This window comes from Sycon ciliatum, chromosome 8, assembly GCF_964019385.1.
Source record: "Sycon ciliatum chromosome 8, ocSycCili1.1, whole genome shotgun sequence".
Lineage (NCBI taxonomy): Eukaryota > Metazoa > Porifera > Calcarea > Leucosolenida > Sycettidae > Sycon > Sycon ciliatum.
The window spans coordinates 20,754,785-20,780,937 of NC_088650.1; the positions used below are offsets into that span (position 1 = coordinate 20,754,785).

General features: G+C 46.9%; 1 protein-coding gene and 1 non-coding gene across 2 annotated transcripts; both read right to left on the reverse strand.

The window, feature by feature from the left end:
* On the reverse strand, positions 1–26,108 carry LOC135822289 (exosome complex component RRP4-like). Its single transcript, XM_065335022.1, has 9 exons — positions 25,827–26,108; positions 17,490–17,591; positions 16,294–16,339; positions 14,917–15,006; positions 14,086–14,151; positions 13,854–13,922; positions 13,162–13,377; positions 6,789–6,917; positions 1–717 (listed from the first exon to the last, which is right to left on the reverse strand). The coding sequence occupies exons 1-9, from the start codon at positions 25,940–25,942 to the stop codon at positions 643–645; spliced, it is 909 nt and encodes a 302-aa protein (XP_065191094.1). The 5' UTR covers positions 25,943–26,108; the 3' UTR covers positions 1–642.
* Positions 15,818–15,889, reverse strand: Trnam-cau (transfer RNA methionine (anticodon CAU)). The gene has a single exon. It is a non-coding gene; the product is annotated as a tRNA-Met (tRNA).
* Positions 26,109–26,153: the final 45 nt, after the last annotated feature.

Below are 26,153 nucleotides of genomic sequence, written 5' to 3' on the forward strand. Positions count from 1 at the left end.
TTAGTATCTGTATGCTTCTTCTGCTGCACGTTTAAAAATATTGGTACAACTGAAAATACAAACCAGCATGCATCAATCACTGTGTATAGCTCACTGTGCGTGTTCGAATGTGAGACACCAACCAAGATTGAGCACACACCGATCACACAACAGGTTCTAGTGACCGGATCACCCGTGTTAGTTACATTGCAGTGTTATGTAGTGTGTTAGTTACATTGCAGTGTTATGTAGTCATGGTAGTGACCGGATCACCCGTGTTAGTTACATTGCAGTGTTATGTAGTGGGCGACACCAAAGGGAATGCGAACAAAAATCACAAGCAAAATTAATAATATTTACATAGGATCCCTCTGATAGCGCCCAGTCAATGCAAGATAACTGTGTAAGATTAGTATGTATAAATCAACTTTCTATGTACATTGTCATTATCTACTAACAATTGAGCTCTGTACAGGAAAAAGTGGAATATCATACCGTGCAGTTCGGAGTTCAAACAACCCCTTCAGCAGTATTGTTACAAGAAGAAGATAACTGAATTCAAACGCAAGGCAATTTGTACAAAATGTGAAGTTATATACAGTGTGTCACCAAAAATCCACCAAATATTTTACAACGTCAGCCCCGTGGACATTCACGACGGAATTATTCACTGCTCAGCACCTGACGTACGGCAGCATTGATCTCATCAATGATTTCAGGCTTCATAAGGTCCTTCACCTATAATCCATACATAAGTATTGAAGATGGAAACAAACAGAACCATACACAGTCAGTGAGAGAGAGAGAGAGAGAGAGAGAGAGAGAGAGAGAGAGAGAGAGAGAGAGAGAGAGAGAGAGAGAGAGAGAGAGAGAGAGAGAGAGAGAGAGAGAGAGAGAGAGAGAGAGAGAGAGAGAGAGAGAGAGAGAGAGAGAGAGAGAGAGAGAGAGAGAGAGAGAGAGAGAGATGACCAGGAGTCGTCCTAAGGGTCTACAACCAAGAACATGTAACTGCAATTGACTCCTCATATCGTCCGTGATCAGCGAAGACGACCCCTCACTATATTTGACATTCACTGGTTACACTATAATTATATGAGTTTGTTATAAGTGGAGTCAACTGTCCGCTTATGGGCATGTGCACTCGAAAGTACTATAGTCCATTTCAAAACTATAGACGCGTAGGGTTTTTGAAATATTTCAAATTTGGCTGGAACTTTTTGAGAATAGTTTTCGGAATATTGCTCAGGACCGCTCCACAATTACTCTCATAGTTTCTAAACGATTGGATAACAGACGCCCAATTTGGAAAAATATATGCACAAAGTGATCACAGATTTTATGTGGTATAGATGCTGGCATAACGGTTTTTGCCTAGGTACGCGTCTATAGTTTTGAAACGGACTGTAGTAGTGGTTCCGCTGAAGCGACGCCGCAGGAGCGGAAAATACCATAGCACCTGTTTAATGCAGAAGTGCCGCTTCAAAGGAAACTCAAATCCGCTGCCTTTTAAAATTTTTGGGAGCGGCTCTCCGCAGTTCATGATTCTCCGCAGACCCGAAGGGTCAACCTCACTCCTACAACTGGTGGTCTATGGTACGACTGTAGCCCTTTGCAACCAGTGCAAATATCCTGGTGTCATCTTTGATGAGCACCTGACACCTGACATTCAACAAGCAGGTGGAAGCAGTACGTGCGAAAGTAGATGCCAACCTCGCAGTAATGGAATGCTGCTGTGCGAAACGCGCAGTCAAAGATAGGCGGAAAGCAATAACAAGCACAGGGAAACAATAACTACAAGCGACCCCTCTGATCCCGACCAGTCAATACAAGCCCATGGAACTGTCCTACTCTATCTGTTCTTCATCCAGTCGACTCTGGAATATGCAAGCAATGCTTGGCCTTCATGCAGCGCAATACACGGGGCTCGACAGAATCAGCAAACAAGCATTACCGATTGTACACAGCTACCCCTGTGCTGCACACATTACTCCCATTCCAGCTCATCAAAACGTACGGACCACCCAAGGCTACCAATTGTTGTTGGGTTTATATTTTTTAAACGAAATATGTTCGTCTGGGGGTGGGCGAGTTTGAGCTGTTTATAAATTGCCCTTTTTTGTTTTGAAAATAATGATTGGATGCATATGGAGAATACCCAGGTACTGCAGGATGCTGAATACAAAATCAATATGTTGAAGTACACCACTGGTACATGTAGCGTAAAGTACCGCGAGAGCGCTCCACCATCTCGTCCTTTCGTGGTCGCATTGTGGAGGTGGTTTCCTGTCTGTAGGTCATACAACACGAACCTTGTACACATAGTGCACTTTGCGCAGTCAATCTGTGCCTTCGAGCGAACATGAGCTCCACACAAAACTAGCTAAGCGTGACTTAAGTACACTAAGGTTCTCACATCGTACAAACTTCGTTGCACTCCGGCATACGATTTTCCTTTCCCTGGCTGTAAAATCAAGGCGGGGCGCTCTCGCGGTACTTTGTGGTACTAGTAGATGGAGAATAGAAGATTATTCCATTGTTTGTTGAATTGGTATCTGAGCAGGCGCGTAGCCAGAGTGGATACTTTGTCGTCAGGTATCCATACAGGTCGGCCAGCACATGTCAACAAGTGAGTGTGATCATTCATGGAAATCGTGGCTCCATACATCACTACAATCAAATACAGTCAGACCTCGCTTATCCGGTCCTCTTTTATCCGGATCCTTCGCCATCCGGAAGAAAACCGTTGGTTACCGATTTACAGCATATGCCATGCATACTGTTAGGTACCTCCGCCCGTACAGTATACCCTTTCCCCCTAGCTGGCCTGCATGCACCCGTACTACGTCATTCTCACCTTTCGTTCCGTTGGCCTGGGTAGCTACTTGCACAACCATGTTTGCCATAGCTACCCAGGCCCTATATATTGCGTTGCCTCTCTTCAAATCTCTCTCTCAACTCTCTTCAAATAATCGCTCTCTTGAGTCGAGCTCTCTCTAGTCATAATGTAGTTGTTGCCTTGCGTTGTGTCAGAATGTCCAACAATGGCGTTCAACATTGGCGCCCGGCTTTTGCCGAAGCCCGCGACCCTGGGATTCTCGTGCTCTACCGCCTGGCCGCATGATTCGTCTCATCACGTCAATCTCGTCTCGTCGCCAACCTCGTCTCATCCATGTCAATCTCGTCTCTCCTACGTCAACCTCATCTCGTCCATGTCAACCTCGTCTCTCCTACGCCAACCTCGTCTCGTTTCTGTCAACCTCGTCTCGTTTCTGTCAACCTCGTCTCGCCTATGTGTACCTCGTCTCGTGCAAGACATGCAGGTCAGCTATTTCTGATTATTTGTCTCTCTCTCTCCTTTCTTTCGTGCGTCCTACTTCGTCAAATTTATTTTCGGTTTAGGCCACACGTTTTTATTTCTATGTTTCTCGTCACCTGAAAATCTAAAAACGTATGCGAGAGGTGGAAAAAAATAATAAATGACCGAAAAATAAAAAAAGTTTATTAGACCTTTGTTCACACTAAAATCCACCAATACACCATGCAAAATACCATCCATAGTTAGCAACTAGTAATAGTAGTATGTGGTAGGAGCTTCTGTCACAATCTGTGCATGTGCGAGCTAGATTGCACACAAAACATGCCGACCTCGCATCATGTGTCGCGCAGGCCAGGCCACATTATGTACATGTGCTTGAGTGTGCTGGTCCCCACATGCACAGTCAGTGCATCACAGTTTTTTTCTTTTTTTTCTTCCAGACTCCTGAATCGTATGTGCGCTCAGTGCAGCACAGTTTTTTTTCTTTTTTTCTTCCAGACTCCTGAATCGTATGTGCGCTCAGTGCGGCACAGTTTTTTTTCTTTTTTTTCTTCCAGACTCCTGAATCGTATGCGCGCGGGTGACGAGAAACATAGAAATAAAAACGTGTGGCCTTATTTATTTTGTGATTTTTTTTGTAGTGTGTGTGCGGGCGTGTGTTCATAAAATATTACCAAATTAGAGGTCCGATCATGGTGAGCCACGCTCTAATTTTTGATGTTTAGCAGAAGTGCAACTACGCTATTTTTAGCCATGCAGGCAGTATCAGTAGGTTCCTCGTCACATCTAGTTTCTTATCTTTAGACTTAGAGAAGTATAGGAACAATAACTGTAATGCATGATACTAGTAGTAAACACTTTTGTGAGACCTGTGCGCGCGTGCAATGTGTGTGTGTGTGTGTGTGTGTGTGTGTGTGTGTGTGTGTGTGGTGTGTGTGTTTTTTCTCTACTTCCTCAGTCACTTTTTCTCTATGTCTTGATATTTCCCGCGAGGTTCTTTTTTTACCCAGGGGAGGTATGTTAGGTACCTCCGCCCGTACAGTATACCCTTTTCCCCTAGCTGGCCTGCATGCACCCGTACTACGTCATTCTCACCTTTCGTTCCGTTGGCCTGGGTAGCTACTTGCGCACCCATGTTTGCCATAGCTACCCAGGCCCTATATATTGCGTTGCCTCTCTTCAAATCTCTCTCTCAACTCTCTTCAAATAATCGCTCTCTTGAGTCGAGCTCTCCCTAGTCATAATGTAGTTGTTGCGTTGTGTCGCTCTCTTGAGTCGAGCTCTCTCTAGTCATAATGTAGTTGTTGCGTTGTGTCGCTCTCTTGAGTCGAGCTCTCTCTAGTCATAATGTAGTTGTTGCCTTGCGTTGTGTCAGAATGTCCAACAATGGCGTTCAACAATACATACAGTATGTGTGTGTTGACATAACATTTCATAAAGTTGCCCAAATACACCACAGAAACTATGAGCCACAAACGAGAGAGCTTGCAAGCTCAGGGCCCTACGCTATGCTTTTTTGCCTTGATAACCTAGACAAAAAAAGCATAGGGATGTTATATATTCTTTAAAAAATCTTTTTTTTTAAGACATAACCCGGGATTCGAACCCGCACTATCGCGCGCCCTGCATGCATCCCCCGATACACTTCGCATATATACTAATTCTTCCAAGTTGCTTCACGTTATGATCTTGCATTTGAAAGCCCTATTTGAATATGCATTGTGGCCAGCCGTCTTTGATGGTACGGTACGGTACGGGATAGGTACGGGACAGGTACGATCGAGGGTTATACGACACCGTCTACCGCCTTGATGACGGCAAAAAAAGCATAGGGATGTTATAAATTTTTCAATTCTCCTATTTTTTTTTCAGGCATTTCCTGGGATTCGAACCCGCACAATCGCCCTACATGCATTCCCCCATACACTTCGCATTCATACCCATTCTTCCAAGTTGCTTCACGTTATGATCTTGCGTTTGAAAGCCCTATTTGAATATTGCGGCCAGCTGTATGTGGCCAGCTGTGTTTGATGGTACGGTACGGGACAGATACGGGATAGCGCCAGGCGTGACACAAACAAACAAACAAATACCAAATTAAAGCTGTGTGGACCCTGGCTAGCGCCAGACGTTACTGAAGTAACGTCTTCTGCATAGCTACGGGAATAAAGAAGTTTGATCTCTAATGTTTTGGTTTTTTTGCCATGCTGTACTTGCCAACTACTTCCTCCGGAAACAAAAACTTCGTGACTTTTTAACATGACTTTTCAAGGAGTTACTGTGCTCAACAAAAGTGTTCTATTGGAAGGGAAACACTTCAGCACGCTCAATGGACATGTGTACTCGAAGTACAATATCTACAAGATCAATTGATGGGAATAGAGCCTCAGTCTGAGTCGCCATCTACTTCCTCCGGAAACAAAAAGTTCGTGGCGTTTTCACATGACTTTCCAAGGAGTTACTGTGCGTTGGAAGGGAAACACTTCAACACGCTCAATGGACATGTGTACAATATCTACAAGATCGATTGATGGGAATAGAGTCTCAGCTTGAGTCGACATCGCTCGATTCATCACTGCTGGAACCAACCAAAAAGTGGCAGGTCGATCGACGCGGTTTTTTTCTTCTTTTTTCGATCCCGCCTGTTCTCCTATGCAACCCAGGAGACATCGGAGTGGAGGCTGCTGAAATAGGCGAGATCTTCCACATTGAGGTATGGCCTCCGCGGGGGCTGAACGATGATTTGATTTGAACTTTATAGCATTGTTGTGCTGCGCGAAGTGACGAGTGTCACATCTTTGCGTTTTGGAGTTTTGACATCTTGCCGACCTGTTCGCACTTTGGCTGGAGTTTTGACATCTTGCCGACCTGTTCGCACTTTGGCTGGAGTTTTGGGGATGACGGAGATTTCAAAACGCTAGCTGCTATCCCTTGTATACTCTTCTTTCTCCTCAGTGCCATTGTCCTGCTCTTTCTCATTCTGAACCAAAAACTGGCAACGACGAGCAGCGAGCGCAGTGCTTTTGTTGGCAATGTGCCTGGTGGACAAAAATGCACAACACCGTCGCTTTGCTTGATTTACAGCACAACACCCTTGCCTTGCGATGGCTGTCGGATTTTCCAGAATATAAATCATGCCTTGCTACGGTTCCAAAATGTCATCTGTTGGTGTTTCAGGCCGACAGAGCCACACAGAGTCAGAGAGCATGAGAACAGAAGCGAAAATTAGTGAAAAAAAGTCACGAAGTTTTTTGTTTCTGGAGGAAGTAAGAGCCCTTGAGAAATCAACACTTCCGACTCGCTTGAGCTCTATAAATGTACGCACTTTGATCACCTAAATGATAATTCGATCCACCAATCACAATGGAGGAATTCGTCGATGAAACTGCGTACATCAGGGAGTTCAAACGAGTCAAAACGACGAAATACTTGACTTCTCAGGAGCCCCAGTTGGAGAAGCCTATAGCAAACACTGACGAACACAGATACTTACAGGATAGCGCAGTGAGAATTCATGTGCCGTGACAATACTTGTGTCAAAAATAAGCTGTCTGCGCTGAGACAATGCAACGATACAGTTCCTTAGGCGTGCAATCGTCTCTCGATCCTCTAGCGCAATTGTCTGTCGGGATAGGAACGCAGCATTCACGGGCAAACACACACACACACACACACACACACACACAGACACACACACAGACATAGACATGAACACGGGCAATTACACATATACACACATATACACACATTTGTACTTGCTCATTGCCATAACCGGTCACGTGCGTCTCCCCTTGGAAGAGGGGAGAGAGACTCAAAAGGAATCTTGGAAAGATGACTCAATTGGGTATTGAACCGCCCAACGGCGGACACCCCCTGAAATCCCCAAACTATGGGTAGACTTGGAAATAATCCCACTTATGGGCTCACCACACCTCAGTAAGTGGGTGAGGACAAGGTGCAGAAAAAGGATTGACGGCTTCAGGGTATCCGTCCCGGGATCCAACTGCAGTTACCCCTGCCCCCGGTGAAGGTAATACCTGCTGCTAGTGCGGGTGGCGAAATCAGAGTGGATCTGATAGCTTCACTAGCACCATTGATTACACAAGAGTTACTCTAGCAAGAAGTAGTGAAACCAACAAAGGTGGCAAGTACAACATTACACCTTCAAGCAGCCACACACACACACACACACACACACACACACACACACACACACACACACACACACACACACACACACACACATACACACACACACACACACACACTGTACTGTACTTGTTGCTCACTGCCAAAACTGGTCACGTGAGTCCCCCCGGGAGAGGGGAGAGAGACTCAAAAGGAATCTTGGAAAGATGACTCAATTGGTTATTGAACCGCCCAACGGCCGACACCCCCTGAAATCCCCAAAACTCTGGGTGGACTTGAAAATGATCCCACTTATGGGCTCACCACACCTCAGTAAGTGGGTGAGGACAAGGTGCAGAAAAAGGATTGACGGCATCAGGTATCCGTCCCGGGATCCAACTGCAGTTACCCCTGCCCCCAGTGAAGGTAATATTTGCTACTAGTGTGAGTGGCTAAATCAGAGTGGATCTGATAAAAGCTTCACTAGCACCATTGATTACACAAGAGTTAATCTAGCCAGAAGCAGTCCATGGTTAACAGGTATGTATACTTCAAATAGAAAGTATATGAACCCTGGAACCAACAAAGGTGGCAGGTACAACATTACACCTTCAAGCAGCCGAGCCTGTTGGCAACAGACCCAACACAATCAGGCATAAGTGTACCTACCAACCGAACTAGCTGGCACACACACACACACACACACACACACACACACACACACACACGCACACACCATGCACACACACACACATGCGCGCGCACGCACGCACACACACAGGCGGGCATGCTTGGCTTCTGTGCAGCGTCTACCCAGAAAAAAAGCAAGCACACCTCCAGCGCACCAGAGCTAAGCTTGCAACATGCAGCCTACAGGATAAAGAGTCTGATCAAGCGCTCCGGAAGGCTCGGTAGAGACAGCTCTATCTCTGTTTTCGTCGACAACCAAGGCAATGAGCACACCAGGAAAACCGAGAAGGCTGAACTCATATGCTAGTACTTCGCTGATAAATGCAGCCTTGAGAATGACTTTGACACCTCCTGCGCAATGCCCCCTGTTCGCCCACGTTCCCAGAACTCACTCACTACTATCCACTTCCGCCCAGTCACAGTCCGCCGCACCCTGCTTGCTCTCAACCCCAGCAAGGCCACTGGACCTGACTAAATACCTGCCAGGGTCCTGAAGATCTGCGCCGAACCATTGGCTCTCCCACTTCCCCGGCTATTTGCCCTGTGCTTCCGCAACGGCTATCAAACTGAAACCTGGAAACTTGCAAAATAATGTTGTCCCTGTACACAAAAAAAGGTCAAAGTCCAATCCCAAGAATTACTGACGAATTTCCCTGTTGTCTGTCATGTCCAAATGCATGGAGTCAATAATCAACCGTGCTTTGTCCAACTTCCTGGAGAAGAATTCAATCCTGTCCTCGCGGCAATTCGGCTTCCGCGCCGGACTTGGCACATCAGATCTTCTGATCGCACTCCAGCATGAGTGGCACCAGACAGCTGCCCAGAGAGGCCTTGTCAGGGTGCTCGCAGTGGACATCGCTGGTGGCTTCGACAAGGTCTCACACCCAGGAGTTCTTCACAAAGCAGAGCAATACGGTATCAAAGGGTCCCTGCTCTGTTGGCTGCAGAGTATCCCACTAGCTGCAAGATCAAAGTTGTCATATGTGGCCAGCCCTCCCACTACCCGTGACATCCAGTGAGAGGTGCCGCAGGGCAGCATCCTCGGGCCAACTCTGTTCCTAATCTACATCAATGATGTAGAGGACCACTTAATACTCGTAGGAGCTAAGCTCGCAGTATACGCCGACGACACCACGGTATAGAAGTGTATCACAACCCGAGCCAATATCCCAGATGGAGTCGCAAAGCTCCAGCAGGCTGTTGATGCACTTGCCGACTAGGGCACCCTCTGTCGGATCAGGTTTGAGCCGACGAAATCGCAAGCCCTCACGATCACCCACTGACGATCCCACAACCCAGTTCCCTGTATCATACTCCAGCAGACAGATGTACCTGAGGTGGATCAGCTCCGTCTCTTAGGAGTAACATTCGACAGCCAGCTGTGCTTCAAGCAGCACATACGGTCCCTCGCAATACGCAGTGCGCAGCGACTCGGCTTCTTCCGCAAGGCTGCCATGGCTCTCAACTCGAGACGCGGTGCCGCAGTGTACCGTGGGTTTGTTCGGCCGATCTTGGAATATGGGATGCTGGTATCAAGAGTATATAACCTCCCAAGAGTGTGCAACTCCTGATACCCTTTCTATGGGGTACGCCGACGGCGAAAACTCACATCACGTGGTGCAGTGTCGCAGTTGTACGTTTCCAGCCCGTTTTAGCGAGTAATAAAGAAGCACTCTCTGACAGAAACTCACTGCAGGTATGCAAATCCCCAGCATGATCCTGGCAGATATTCGGATTGCGCGCATGCTTTTCTTCGTTTGTACGTAGTATGAACATATCTGAAACACGAGATGTGAGTTTTCGCCGTCAGAGACCCTATATGCAGAGTTGCACACTCTTGGGTGGTTATATACTCTTGCTGGTATGGATGAGCGCAGCACCCTACATACTAGCCAAGCTCATAGCCATCCAGCGTAGGCCACTCCATGTCATCGGCGATGGCTGCTACCTGCCCAGCCTGGACACCCGCCGCACTGTTGCTGCCCTCTGCCATCTCTTCAAGCTCCACTACCTGACAGGCCCTGCCATGATCACAACTAGGGGTCAAACGGGTGTACCTTTAACTAACGAAGGGGTCATTTTTCTTAACGGGCGGGTTAGGGGTCGTCCGCAATTATCGAAAGTTTTTTCCAATCCGTAGTAGCTTCAAATTTTTCCTCACCCACCCACCCACCCCCCCAGTCCGTAATAAAATATTATTGATGGACACCAAGAGTCCATGGGGGGTTATGGACTCTTGTGGACACACAACCCAACACATACATATACATGTATGGAACAAACTCAATCAGTGCTGGTCCATGAGTCATAGTGACATCATGTCAGAGTCACCAGCGGTTTTGAAAAAGGGCTGCTTCTTCACCGCCTTTCCAAACAACGTCGCCTGTCTGGACATAGTCAATAACAGTCGTCAGCGCCAGCGCTAGACTGAAGGACTTCAATTTCAAAGGAGTGCATGGAAGACGGTACTCTGGACGAAGGAGACAGTGAAACTCAAAAATAGAAAGTGTCGACTCGCCGTCGAATGCGCCGAACTAAAGTTACTTTATGATCACCGGCCCAGGAGCAGCCAAGGAAGCGCGCGCGGGGGCGCAGAAACTGCCAGAACTACAAAAATATTTGTAGTAGACAGTTCGCGCGCAGCCGCGCGTGGAAAACAGGGGCTACACGTAGACGTACACGTGGCACGCGCACGTGTCATTTCGGAAGTTTTTCAATCCGTAACTGGCCTTGACCCACCCACCCACTTTCGAAGCTACTACGGATTGGAAAAAACTTTCGATAATTGCGGACGACCCCTTAACGGGTACCCTTTAGCAGCCATGTTAATTTTTTTGCGCAATTTTCGCATAAATAAAGATTTTAATTCATCTGTGCTCGGGTTGCATTTTGATATCACATTATGATTCGCAAATCGATTGGTGTCTGATAGTTGCAGGAGTAGATCTACTACAGTCCATTCAGAAAAAAATGAACTTCTAGCTTTTGGCCATAAATGGGTCAAACTTTGAGTTTTTTTAGAATTTTTTTGGCAATCCCCTATGGAATCCTCTTCCAATTATGTTTCTGAAGTTTTTTTGTCCAAAAAGCAAGCCATAGCAAGAATAGGATTTCGGCCAGGTTTTGCCCCAAAAGCACTGAATTGGGAAAAACCATCAAAATCCAGGCCGTTTGACCGCGCCTGCAACAGTGCATGCTGCGGTTCGAACCCCAGTTCAGGCACCCTTTTTGGACCCTTTTTCAAATTTCAAAGTTCGCAGCACTGCACTGTGTACGATGAAATCACCAAAAATCGCCAAATACGGGAGCTCGCCAGAGCCAGGACCCATCTTTTTATGAATGGACTGTAGGTGCGAAAATGCAACAACAATGTAGACATCCAGCGTGGAGTTGTAAATAATTGACTCCCGCCTGGAATACACGATCCCAGCAGTGTTGCTCCGTACTGACTGGTTCATCAAAATCCAAACGGGTACCCTTTTACTAACGGTACCTGAGATTAACGGTCGGGTACCCGGGTACCCGGTACACCCCTTTGACCCCTAATCACAACCCCCCTACCCCCACCAGCTCCAGCCCCAGCCCCAGCCCGCATACAAGCCAGCATGCGCACAATTGCGAGCCACCACCCGTTCCAGCTGACCAAGACTGTCCCACCTCAGTCTCGGAACAATGTCCTTGGGTCCTTCCCCCACTGCATGATTGAGACCTGGATTTTCCTCCCAGCCTCTATTCTCAGTGGTTGCCCCTCCCGCCCCTCCCAGAAGTCAATGCAGACCTTCAAGAAGAAGGTCTATGACCAGCTGCGACAGTCTGACTGGGATTGGGCAACCGACAGCCTCTAGCCTCTTCCGGGATTATGCTTCTGCTTCTCCCACCCCAAGCTAAATAATTGCCAACCCTGAGTAGCCAAATTCCACTGCTACCCCTATTGCATCCTTCTTTTGACACTCTCCTTTCACTCCTATCATCTGTTTGATTATTTGCTATTTTCTGCTGTGTTCCAAATTAGGTCCTTTCCTCCGTTCGAAATCTTCCATTTTCTCCCATGCTTTTTTCCCCTCGTGCTTATGCTTTCCTCCCAATTTGGTGCGCCTGCCATTCGAATATGCTGAGACCTCTGGTTGGTTGAGCATGACAGGCCCCACCAGCACCATCTCACCCCATGCTAGCCCCATGTACCTGTCGGTGAGTTGTGTATCTTGTAAAACACACACACACACACACACACACACACACACACACACAAACACACACACACACACACACACACACACACACACTATGATAGATATACATTATACGAAGTAGGTAAATCAACATAACATAGCATGGTGTTGCGCCCCTCCTAAGCGTTTACCTCACCCCCTTCAAATGTGAATATGCCACAAGACAATGCATGGTTATACATAGTAAAACCACCTACACTCCCTGTAAAAATACAATAGGGACCTTTCGCACCACGTGTACGGATACGAAACGAATGCTGATTCGTCACCTGGGTTCGAGGATTCGTCAGAGTCCCTGCGGAGAGCTTGTTTTCAAGAATGGAAGCCTCTTCATTCGTGGCACGCTCCGAATCCGTCAGGTACACATTTGTTTGCAAGGTACACATTGTTTCCCTTGATTCCATGATCCATGCACGTGTGCGCGAACACACCCGTACGCAACGCCACCAGCCGTATTCGTAGTTGCCATGCACATTTGCATTACTACTTGCGAAACCTGAATCTGTTTTCAACGAAACGATTACGAGTCGAATCAAACTTTCGTTTCGCATTCGCTTCGTAGCAAATGCGAAAGGTCCCTAGTGTCTGCATGTAGCCACTGAAGTGTACCCCAATGCTCTGGGTCAGTGCGGTAGCTATTAAAGTAAATAATGGAAATAAGCCTGCATCTGCTTTGAAGCAATGCAGATCTAACAATCATGCACAAGCTGACCAAGCCCCCTCTTTTTCCTCCACAAACATGACAAGCCAGCAAGAGTGAGTCAAGAGCGACACGAACAGCCCAGCAGCACATCGTATAGGTCATGTACATTAACCTACCTTATCACCAGCCACAGCATGACTGCTCATATTCCTCTGCCCAGCATGCTCCACAGCCTGTGCAGCTGCTGCCTCTTCATCACTGACCAGCGGACTAATCCAACAATAACCATTGTGACCAAGGATTACCATGGCACCACACGACAAATTGTGGAAATGAGACTTGCAGCGTTTGATCAGCGAAGGTGCTACTTTTACTAGCGTACCTTGCCCCAGCTGTGCAACACACAAGCAACAGAAAGAAAAGAAAGTACACACGCATACCCCCCCCCCCCCCCCCCACACACACACACGCACACACACATACACACGCACACCCACATACATCCACACACCCACACACACATGTACAAGTGCACGCATGCATGCACACAGGCACACGGAAAACAACGAGGTCGTCAAATAAATTGAGTCTGTCGGGAAAAAGCTCACAACAATGTCCAGCTGTCATGTAAAGTTATCAGGGCCAAGTGAGTTTGGACTGAAGGTGATTATGAGCAGTCAAACCTCATCAAAACCAACACCAAACCGAAAGAAAAATTCACGGTTCGCGTGCGAGACTCGACGCCACCACCCTCAAAGATCACCACCAAAGAGTTGCTAGAATTTATTCACACTTACAAAACCTCTCATTATTCGTCCACGTCTACATAAGCCAACACGAACGAACAAAGCCACCGGGATCAACTCACCTTTCCATATTTCAAACTCCGTGTGTGCAAGGAAAGGATACCATCACCATGAACAGCTTGTACTTCCGCCTAGATAACTCAGTCAAGGAAAGTGTAAAGGCAGTGGCAACTTGCTGCAACTGCAAACATTCTACATGTACTAGTACCAGGATTAGCAGCAGCAGAATGAAAACTATAAGAAGGGAACCGTTTTCGAATACCAAAGTAAAATTAACCTGCAAGTCAAGGATACGCTTATGAGATCGCCCTCTTTCAAGTATTCACGCATCATTAATTCATCCTCCGCTCCTCTCCGTCGCTGCAGTAACAACACACACCATGTACACCTCAGACCTAAGAACTCAGACCTGCCCATCGCAGAAGCGATGATAGCGAACAGCTATGTTAGACATAGCAACTTGTGCTGGGATTACACCATGTACACACACACACACACACCTCAGACCTCAGACCTCAGACATGCCCATCGCGGAAGCGATGATAGCGAACAGCTATGTTAGACATAGCAACTTGTGCTGGGATTACACCATTCAACAGCTTGCAAGGCTGATGAATTGACCGCCACTATTTTTAGCCTGGTATCCACCACACAGCTGTTTGAAGTGACTTTTTTCTGGCCAGTGAATCCCTATTTTTCATTTTTTCCATTTTTTTCTACACACACACCACATACTCCGGCATACACTGGCTGTTGGTAACCACCCAGGAGAATGAAAGAAAAGTCAGGAAGAGTCTGAGAAAGAGAAGAAAGACGTGTGTGACCATAATCGTCGGGAATCGAACCCGCAACCTATCGATTGGAAATCGCTGCACATACCACTGCACCATATGGGACACACACACACACACACACACACACACACACACACACACACGCACACAGAATGCATAAATTCTACACACCATCACCTCAGCTTGTATGATTCTGGTATATGATTCTGGTATGTAGTGACATAGTTCAATTACAAAGAAGAGTTTTTCCAGGAGACAAGCAAATCCTCTGGCTGCCTAGAACACTAATATCCAACCAAAAAAATAAGGAAAACAATACGGTGGTCCTTACCAATACTCCGCCAGGCAGATTGATCGATGCCAAGTTCAGCACTGAACGTAGCCGACTGTTCGTTTCAACTCTCCACTTCTTGACTGCTAACTACATGGCACACAGGTATCCACGCACATCACAAGCACACACACGCGCACACCCACACACATGCACACACACGCACGCACACACACACACACACACACACACACACACACACACACACACACACACACACGCACACACACACACATACACACATGCACACACACACACATGCACACACACACACACACACACACACACACACACACACACACACACACATGCACACACACACACACACACAGACACACACACACAGACACACACATACATACACACACACACACACACACACACACACACACACACACACTCGTGCACATACACACACATACATACAGACATGCAGACACACACACAGCATAAAATTCTTGTTCTGGAAAAACATGCCAGGGTGCGAGTACAGAACATGTCACGTTAAAACCACAGGTATGTAACTGTGATTACGGGTCAGTGGGCAGCGTGCTGCCTTCATTATGTAACCTGCCAGCATCATGCCGTGTACTCATGCACTCAAGCTCACAATCTCTCGCACCAGCACAACAGAATTTGCTTGATTCACTCAAATACCGATATGATCTTAAAAAGTTTACATGAACTTTAAATCCGAACGGAAGGTGGTGTCTAACCACAGGGAAATTGTGATGTTTGACTTTCCGCAGTGTGCAATTATTCATAGGTGCATGATGTAACAAAGAGGGAAAAAAAGAAGAAGACAAAAAGTAATGAAGTCAGCTGCTGGCACTTGCATACTCTTGGCTATGGACTTTTTATATTAGATAGCAATCATGGAAAAGAAAAAAGAAAAAAATGCTAGCAGAGGATGGTTTCGATCCATCGACCTCTGGGTTATGGGCCCAGCACGCTTCCGCTGCGCCACTCTGCTCCTGCCTACTGCTGAGGGAAACTTACAGTCTTGTTTGTATGGTCAAGTTGGATGCCAGGGCTAACCCAGTACGAATCACGGCACAAGCTTGCACAGCACTATAGCTTCACTTTGCAGGTTGCGACGGACGCTGTACTCGAAGCTCATAACATTTCATTGGTCAGTACTGTAGATTGTACCAGTTCCACATTCTACGTATTTCAACATCCTCAACGCGCAGTTGCTCTTCATTTTTCAAGATTAGGGTATTTTTGCCATATTGGGGCTTCGAGAACATCTCCATTCTCCAACTCCCCGTTGGATGTCATTTCTACTAGTACACCGAGTGGTAGTGCCCTGATCAAATGCCATAGCATTCGTCCACAACACTTGATTGCAAAAGCCCTGTCCATTGCATGACTCACCTCAACAATTCGCCCAACGACAACATCACCAACTTCGCCGTTGTACCTGAAAGCAGTGGAAAAAGCGGTGGAAAAGAGAATGACAATGGAAGGAAAAAACAAAGGGTGACAGAGCTACAGGCCAATCACTTCCACACTAGCAGGTGGTTGCATACTACACCCAACTGAGAGGAGTAATGCAAAAAGACCACATCATAATTTCCAGTCGCTTCTGTGCTACTTCACAATACCCAAGAATATTTCACCCATAACTACGCCACGACACCTCGCCATTCATTCCCTTCACCACACACTATAAGCATATCCTCATTAAAGAAGTATCATTGTCAACTGCCATATCTGATCTGTGAAATGGTTTTGCATTGCCAGAGATGTCCAACTGTGACCACTGATCATTGTTGGAGACAGCTGCCACTGCGTGAAGTACACGTAGGATGTAGGCTTGAGCAAAAGTGAATCACTAACAAGAGAGTGCTACTCCCCTGTCAGTGCTGTCCCAACAAGATGTCCAGTTGACGTCAATTTACGATGAAACGTGTAATCTAATTGTGCTTTCAGACGTCTCGACACATAGGCCAGTGGAGTAGACATTTCACGTCCTGATCCTTCACAAACTAGTGCAAACAGACACGTGTGTGACGTGCTGATATCTTTATACGAACATCGGAAATCACACATACAAGGAGCATTGGATCGTAAAATGACGTTGATTTAAATTTTGTTGATACAGGACTGCATGCGGGAGTAACCTGCGTTGCATACTCTTGAAGGTGGTATAGTACTTGGAATGATAACTGTTGCTAGTTGCCTCCTGCGTATTAGTCTTTGACTACAGTGGAAGAATTTTCACGAAACCACTGTAGCGACTGTGTTTTCGTGGGTCTCGGTCTGCATACCATCGTCCAGCTAACGAGCTCAGGGAGCCGGCGGTGGTTGAAAGCCAGATCTAAACCAGTTGTGGTTTAGTGTAAACTCTTGCCGCTCTCATGAGACATATTTTTCCACACCTGTGTGTTATTTTTCAATTTTTCTTCCTATCATACCTTGGTTTCTCATCATAATTATTGTGTTGCATTTGCCCCCCGTAAAGAGGCTGGTGTGACTGTAGTGACGTTTGTGGCATTACATCACATCAGCTGGAGCGACTAGACAGTTAATACCAGAAATTAAACTCATGATCAAGTCACAATGCTTACCGTCCACTAAGTGGTCTAGCACAAATCAGTTTGTTGTGTCTCTCAATAACTCCAGGCACTGATGCTAGTAACGTGTCACCTTCCGTGAAGGTGCCATGACCCCTGCATTCAAGGTAACACACACACACACACACACACACACACACACACACACACACACGCGCACGCACGCACATAATCACACACCTCAGACCTCAGACATGCCCATCGCGGAAGCGATGATAGCGAACAGCTATGTTAGACATAGCAACTTGTGCTGGGATTACACCATTCAACAGCTTGCAAGGCTGATGAATTGACCGCCACTATTTTTAGCCTGGTATCCACCACACAGCTATTTGAAGTGACTTTTTCTGGCCAGTGAATCCCTATTTTTCATTTTTCCATTTTTTTTCTACACACACACCACACCACATACTCCGGCATACACTGGCTGTTGGTAACCACCCAGGAGAATGAAAGATACACACACACACACACGCACGCACATTACTACACAGGCCTGGCCAGGCTGGGAAATCGCACGTCATCTAACAGATCAATATTGCATTTTGCAGGAGAAGCAAGCCCTACTAATAAGGTATACTCTAATTTCAGAAATTTTCGATGCTCAATATTTTCGGTATGAGGGCAACAGGCTAGATTAGGTGAACAGAAATTTTCGGTACAGAGAAGCAGTTCCCTATTGGATTATGTTTGTTAGTGTTTGTTCGGAGTATTGAAATTTTAGGTATGAAACAGACGCACCGAAAGTACCGAAAATAAAAGTACACCGAAAATTTGTGAAACTATGAGAGTGTAGTAGGCCTTGACATTGAAAAAGTACGTCTGCTCAAAGTAGAACTGCTCTCTCTCTCTCTCTCTCTCTCTCTCTCTCTCTCTCTCTCTCTCTCTTTCTGCCACCATCACACACACCCTGCGTGTGTAGGCTAAATAGCCGAAAACACCACTCTCACCATCAAACGTTAATATTACATGATGCATGCATCATGTAACACAGAGCTGGATTGAAATTCAATCTGCTTTGTGTTTGTGGTGATCGTGTGACTTAGCATCACCCTTATGGCCATACAGCTCCAACTATCAACCATCAGCAGCTAATACAAGTACATCTAGTATGAAGTGGGATTCACAGAAGCATTCTCGCGATACAATGCGCGATGCGACGTGATCTGCGACGCCGGAGTGCAATGCGAACTCGCGACATACAGTTCACAGCAGAAGTCAATGACGTGACATCGCCTTGCTGCTGCGCCTCAAAACTCAATGCAGTGGTGAGCGTCACCGTGGCACTCGCTTAGCTGGGCACACGTGTTACAAATCTACACTTCTTGAACCTTTCGTACAACGTTGCTGCAAAGAAGGTCCAAATCGCACATCATGTCGAATGGCGAAAGTTGAGCCAAGATCAACTTCTGCGAGCACCCAGTTGCGATGGTTGTCGTGATCTGCGCTATGGATGCGATTCGGAAATTTCCCGGTTTCACAGCTGTCGCATCATGCTTCGAAAAAAAATGCTTCGATGAATCCCGCTTTTAAATGAAGTGTATTAGGTGCACTGCTGTCCAGCACTGCCTCTGTTTACAGGCAGTCTCACGTGCCAGTCTTTTGAACCCATTGTATCTCAACTTATACAGTGCTGCTCAATAAAATCCAGTCGTATCACTCAAGTATGCGCCGGGCATTGCGCAGCCCTAGACCTGCGAATGCTGGGCTGCGAAATGGTGCAAGGCGCAAACTTCTGTCCCCGGGGAAAAACGCAGAAAAAATCGCAAAAAAACGCGGCATAATAATAATTTGCGGTGAATTTGCGTTTAATATTCGGTAAATATGCGGTGAATATTATTGATACGAGGCAATTTTCAGTGAGTATGTAGTGAAATCAATCAGTTACAAGTCACTGGTGTAAGCACTCGTCATATTTGAGTACAAAGCCGCCACGACGAGACGTTGCTGACCGAACAGTGCACTGTGTGTACGTGTAGTGCAACAAAAAAGTTTAAAAAAAGCGGGAAAATTGCGGACAACGCGGTCTTTTAAAAAATCGCAAAAATGCGGGAAAAAACGCGGCCGCGTAATCGCGATTTTCCCCGGGGGACAGAAACTTTTCATGCTTCCCTACTGTTTACGACTTCCGCCCACGAACCGTAATTTTTCACTACAAATTGTACCCATGGTCTTAGACCCAGCAGTTGAGCTACTGTCTCTCCTTACTTATTCCAAAAGCCGTGCCATACCCGTATATCTATACTTATAAAGAAGAGGCACCTGTGACGTGTGTTTGTCTGTGTGTTACGCAGAACTCCGCAGCGCTGCCCTGAGCACGCGAAGCGTGCGAACAGTGTAGCTAGCGACCGCAGAAGCACTGAGCACGCGAAGCGTGCGAATCGTGTAGCTAGCGGAAGCAGCCACAGAAGCACTGAGCACGCGAAGCGTGCGAATCGTGTAGCCACCACCACGTGCTGAGCACGCGAAGCGTGCGAACAGTGTAGCTAGCAGACACGATCAGTACGAGTAGCAGTAGCAGCCGCGCGCAGAAGCACTGAGCACGCGAAGCGTGCGAATCGTGTAGCCACCTACCCTAGGCCATAGGTAGCACTAGCAGCCGCACAAGCGCTGCGGACCACGTGAACCGTTCTCTGCAAATAGAAACATCTGCAAAAAAAGGATACAAAAGATCTGCACTGACTGCACTCTGCATCTGATCTGCAGTGAAGAGCGCATCGTGCAGCTACCTTTTCTGCCGAGTCCAGCCATCCAGCTGCGATCAGGCACCTCTTTTCCATCATGATGTCCTTCTGCGAAGTTAGTGATCCTTTGCGACTATGGAATGAATTCCGTGAGGCAATGTCAGAAGATTACTTGCAGGCGGCGCGTCGACAGGAAGGGAATGAGGCGCGAACATTTTCTCAGATGGAGTTCGATCAGTGCCTTTGCGCCATCCAGACACACCTTCTCACCATGTGCGGTAGAACCTTGGTAAGTGCAGGCCTTCCAGACCCATCACAGGCAAGTTCAACTCTGTCCGACCAGCCTCTTGCAAGGGAGACCAACTACGACCGTGCCGCGTTGCTTGAGCAAGTACGACAACAAGAACCGACACTAACCGACGATCAACGTTTGGCGTATGACGCAATTTGTGACCAGGTACAGACAAGTGACGGTGGGTTGATTTTCCTCGACGCACCCGGTGGTACAGGTAAGACGTACGTCACAAACTTACTTCTTGCAAAGGTTAGATCAGGTGGACACGTTGCCTTGGCTGTTGCCTCTTCCGGAATAGCAGCCACACTCTTGGCTGGTGGTCGGACTGCTCACTCCACGTTCGCTTTGCCCTTAGATCTGCACCGCCTTGAGGAGCCAACCTGCTCGATCGCCAAAGATTCTGAGAAAGCAGCGCTCCTTCGTGAGGCTGTGCTGATCGTGTGGGACGAATGCACGATGTCACACAAGCATGCTTTCGAGGCTGTCGACAGGACTTTGCGAGACCTGCGCAGCTCTAATTCCTTGATGGGTGGTGTGACGGTTGTGATGTCCGGTGACTTTCGCCAAACGTTGCCTATTGTTCCTAGAGGCACTTCTGCTGATGAGATCAATGCCTGCATCAAGTCTTCGGCGTTCTGGCGTTCCGTGGTGAAGTACACACTTACCACAAACATGCGAGTTCTGCGTAGCAGTGATACCAATGCGGGTCAATTCTCTGCGCAGCTCCTTAAAGTCGGCAACGGTGCAATACCCGTTCTGCCTTCAGGCGAAATTGCGGTTCCGGGTGATCTCGCACAGATTGCTGCTTCCCAAGAAGACATTGTACGAATAATCTACCCTGATGTCGCGGACAATTTTGTAGATCCCACTTGGTTGAAAGAAAGAGCTATCCTTGCACCTTTGAATGACACTGTCACTGACATGAATGGGATACTCATGCACAAACTGCCAGGTGACTTGGTCCAGTACGAGTCTGTTGACACTGTCGAAGATGACGACTCTGGTGATTACCCTGTTGAATTCCTGAACTCCTGTAACCCCTCAGGCTTACCAAGTCACCTGCTTCACCTCAAAGTGGGTGTGCCGGTCATGCTTCTCAGGAACCTGGATGCGCCGAAGTTGTGCAATGGCACAAGATTAATTGTGAAGCGCATCCAGCGACATGTAATTGAAGCTGAGATTTTGACTGGGTCGGGTGCAGGAGAACCGGTGTACATACCGAAAATACCCACGACATCCACCAATCTGCCATTCCAACTTCGACGTGTCCAGTTCCCACTCCGTGTCTGCTTTTGCATGACCATAAACAAGTCCCAAGGGCAGTCCCTGAAGGTTGTTGGTTTGGACCTAACAACACCATGCTTTGCTCATGGACAGTTTTATGTGGGTTGCTCACGGGTAGGTAATCCAGACAACCTTCACATTTTGTGCAATGACGGCAAAACGAGAAATGTAGTTTACCCGGCTGCACTACAGTGACTGCACGTCATGCCCACAGGCCTCTAGCAGAAGAAGGTGCCACATACCGCATGGTGTGTGGGGGAGGGGGGGATGCGGGGGGTGCGGGGGAGGGGGAGGGGAGGGGGAGTCTCCATAACCATTGCATTTGTCCCTGTAAGATCTCTGTTACCTGCAGCTTCCTCTGATCCAACTGCCTACCGAACCTCCTTCCCTTGCGTCTCCAGTGACCTATGGCTTCCTTGCATTGGGTTTCCACTTTGCCTTTGTTCTGCCTCTTCTGGGGTCTCTTGAGGCCACGCTTTAGCAGTTTCGTGCAGGGCATGGTGTCTCCTGCCTTGAATTTTTTTTGGTGTCTCCTGCGGGTGTGCCGCAGTACTTTGCCGACGATTTGTTGTCATGGCTGACTAATCCCAATAACTGAGAACTCTATACGTGATTCCATTCACTCACCATGCTGCGCATTACTGTTCGCATTATTGTTCGAGGATGAAGCATCCCATCATCCCATATGCTGAACACAAGTACACTCTCTATGTCCAAGCTGCCACATGTACATGTACGTACATGTCTCAACATGCCTAAGGCACAATTTCCCAATAATTGGATGAGCCTTCACTATTGTAAATCTCAGTTCTATAACTGCTGATAAACAACTACCCGGTCATGCGGTGTTACACAGCACCTATGGCTTCCTTGCATTGGGTTTCCACTTTGCCTTTGTTCTGCCTCTTCTGGGGTCTCTTGAGGCCACGCTTTAGCAGTTTCGTGCAGGGCATGGTGTCTCCTGCCTTGAATTTTTTTTGGTGTCTCCTGCGGGTGTGCCGCAGTACTTTGCCGACGATTTGTTGTCATGGCTGACTAATCCCAATAACTGAGAACTCTATACGTGATTCCATTCACTCACCATGCTGCGCATTACTGTTCGCATTATTGTTCGAGGATGAAGCATCCCATCATCCCATATGCTGAACACAAGTACACTCTCTATGTCCAAGCTGCCACATGTACATGTACGTACATGTCTCAACATGCCTAAGGCACAATTTCCCAATAATTGGATGAGCCTTCACTATTGTAAATCTCAGTTCTATAACTGCTGATAAACAACTACCCGGTCATGCGGTGTTACACAGCAATGTGCTGTTCATGTACTTGCTTCACCCGCATGCCACGTTCGGCCAGGCAACGCTGGCCGGGTGCTGCTAGTGACGTCATAAAGTGACGTGTATGTAGTATGTTTGGCATTGCTAGGATCCAGCACCCTTTATTGGCAAACTATTGCACATGTGTGCATGCGTGTATGTATGTGTATATGCGTGTTTGTGGGTGTGCGTGTGTCCGTGCGTGTGCATGAGTGCCCATATGTGTGCATGTGGATGGCATAGTTCCCATATACCACATGACCAGAACTTAAGGTAGGTGAGAGCGGCCAAGAGAATAATTTGAAGCTGTCCACCTCTCCATACTGTGCTCTTGGCCCACATTCACCACACCATAGCGAGGAAGTTCGTTCTTGGATAGATGGTCTATATCTAGGCACTTCAGTCACGTGACAAGACCTGTCAAATTTTGCTGAGGTCTGAGTGCATACTTGCGTGGTATCAGCCAAGTGCATGCGCAAAACTGTACAGGTACGCACCATGCTTCGTTGTACGGGCATGTAGTTCAGTGCATCGTGCTGCTCTGACGTTCAGCTTTCAGTAGAGCCTACATACGTCATAGTGCGTACATTTTTACGACTTGCAGGTCATGTACACTTCCAGCAAAGAGTTTTTTCACAAGGAAATGTTGTTAGTACGCGTTGGAAACGTTGCCTATCGTCTTCAGCGTCGTGTTTCCATTCAGAAACAGTTGAGTTCTTGTTCACCAGGGTTTGCGCATAGCTGCGCAAGGAGGAAATATGGACGTAGATAGTGAGGAGAAGGGCTTGAGGCGGAGGAGAAAGATGCGTCGTCGTCCTACCTGAGCCAGTTTCAAAGCCTGCTGAAAGCCAATGTTTGACCCTGTTGTGCTTGAACGGCTACTGATGTTTACGAACAATCAAACGGCACAGTGGCTACAGGAGAAATCCTCCGATGAGAGGGACACTTTGATCGACGCATCCAGGCGCGCTGCACCAAAATTCTGTTCGAATTTCGAGGCTCGCCAGCAGACAATTCATGACTGCTGTATGGAGCAAGTGAAGGAGAAGGATCAGGTAGCACACGCAAGAGAAAACAACATCAAAAGGAAATGGAGACTTTGACGAAGATCACGGCTGTTGGTGGACTCTGGATCTCGAAGGAGGCAGCACAGGAGCAGCTCTCAAAAATGTTCTGTGTCACTGGCGAACGCCTTGCTCTCAATTCGCAGTTTCACTTCTGCAAGTTTGTTCTGCTGCAGAAGGTCCGAAGTAATTTAGTTTGCACTTTCTACTGGTACAAAGGAGCTGCCAATAGAGAAACTGGTTTCCAACATCGAACCTCTGTTTGAAGTGGCGTTAACGTGTGCACGTGCGTTGTGTATGCAGAAATTCCGCTTTCAATTCATTTAGCGGATGCTATCTCTGTGTGCTTACCTTCTGAGTGCCAGAAGAATGTCTTTTATAGCATTTAGCAGCGGCAGTTGCCTGCTGGTGAACTCTAATGTCGATACTAGCTTATTTCACAGCAAACCGAAGCTGTTACTATGGGGTTGCCATGGGTTACTATGGGTTGCTATGGGGTTGCTATGGTGATTGTGGTAACAATTGCCGTATTCTGGACTATTGTGAACTTTGATAAGTATTTTGTTGATCCATAAACGGTTGTTGGTGTTTGTGAGAGCCGTGTGTTTGAAAATGCCACTCTGATGTTTTGTAACTATATCCACTGATAACACTTTGGGGATGCTGTTGATACCACAAATTGTATTGCTTTCGGCTCATGCAATTGCCTCTCTTCAACCCTTCATATCTCACTTGTGTCTTTGTGGATTTCAATGAAATTTTGTGTGTGACCTCGTGATACCCACCACTGTCGATTTACGATGCTAAACCTGGGAGAAACCCGACTTGAAAAAACCGGCTGAAGTGCCTACTATATCCTCCAGACAGCTGTTTCGCTCATTGAGAGCTCCTCAGTGGAGGAAGATAACGAATGAATAGCAGATGAAGGAATGAGTCTATTTATGGTAAAAGTGAAAAGGGGCATACCCAAAGAAGTTGAAGGTGACAAAAGTTCCAAAGGTGATAACGAAACGCACTGTGCCGGGGGCCCAACGGGCCTCCAGGACTGTCGTGTTGTCTGGCCTTCCGTTTATCTCATCTCATTGTCACGTTACTATAGTACCAGTACTTTCGGTCTGTTGTGCATGTATGTGTGGCAACGTTAGTGTGAACTTCTAATAGATTGTCTGCTTCACACGCTGGTCTAAATTCTAGCGCCATCTGTATGCATGTCCCAGCAGCGCTGTGCGTTTCGTTATCACCTTTGGAACTTTTGCTACCTTTTAACGTCTTTGGGTGTGCTATTTTCCTACGTAGAAAGTACGCAATTGCGCCACTTTTACCCTATAAATATACTCAGTCCTTTATCTGCTATTCATTCGTTATCTACCTCCACTGAGGAGCTCTCCATGAGTGAAACAGCTGTCTGGAGGATATGGAACATCTATCCAAGAACGAACTTCCTCGCCATGGGGTGGTGAATGTAGGCCAAGAGCGCAATGTGGAGAGGTGGACAGTTTCAAAGATACTCGTAAACCGTTACAATGTAATAATTTACTAAACATGAGAACAATTGCAATCAAATGGAGAATTCAATTATTTTATAATGTGCACTCACTCACTACATGACTGTATTATAATCATTTCGAACAGTAAAGATGGTGGGCCAGAACAGATACATTAATTGTATTCATTGTAATTCTCACCTCATAAACCCTGTGTCCTTCGTTATCACGTCACCAGGAACTACAATGTGACAAGACTGAATTGCTCCATCATCAGAACGATTAGGAGCCTTTGCCACTGGCCGCCTGATATCCATGACAATCTACTCTCTCACACTGTTCACTGACAACTGGTTTGGAATGATACTGCACTGCTGCGATATTATCACCCAACAGCTTACTCAAAACATTCAAGCAAACAGTTTTTTAACTGCAGGTCAAGGATGCACCAGCATACTCATTCACTCTTCTTTTGAAAATAGTTTTCGCGTTGTGAAAACTTTTTGTGAAAAAGCTCTCTTTTAATAA

What these genes read in the sequence shown, in the direction of transcription:
- LOC135822289 (XM_065335022.1), bottom strand. Translation starts at nt 25,942, where the DNA reads ATGGATATCAGGCGGCCAGTGGCAAAGGCTCCTAATCGTTCTGATGAT. An exon ending in AAGGACACAGGGTTTATGAG is followed by an intron (nt 17,592 to 25,826) that starts GTGAGAATTACA and finishes CCTTGAATGCAG; the next exon opens with GGGTCATGGCACCTTCACGG. An exon ending in ATCTGCCTGGCGGAGTATTG is followed by an intron (nt 14,152 to 14,916) that starts GTAAGGACCACC and finishes TTGTTACTGCAG; the next exon opens with CGACGGAGAGGAGCGGAGGA.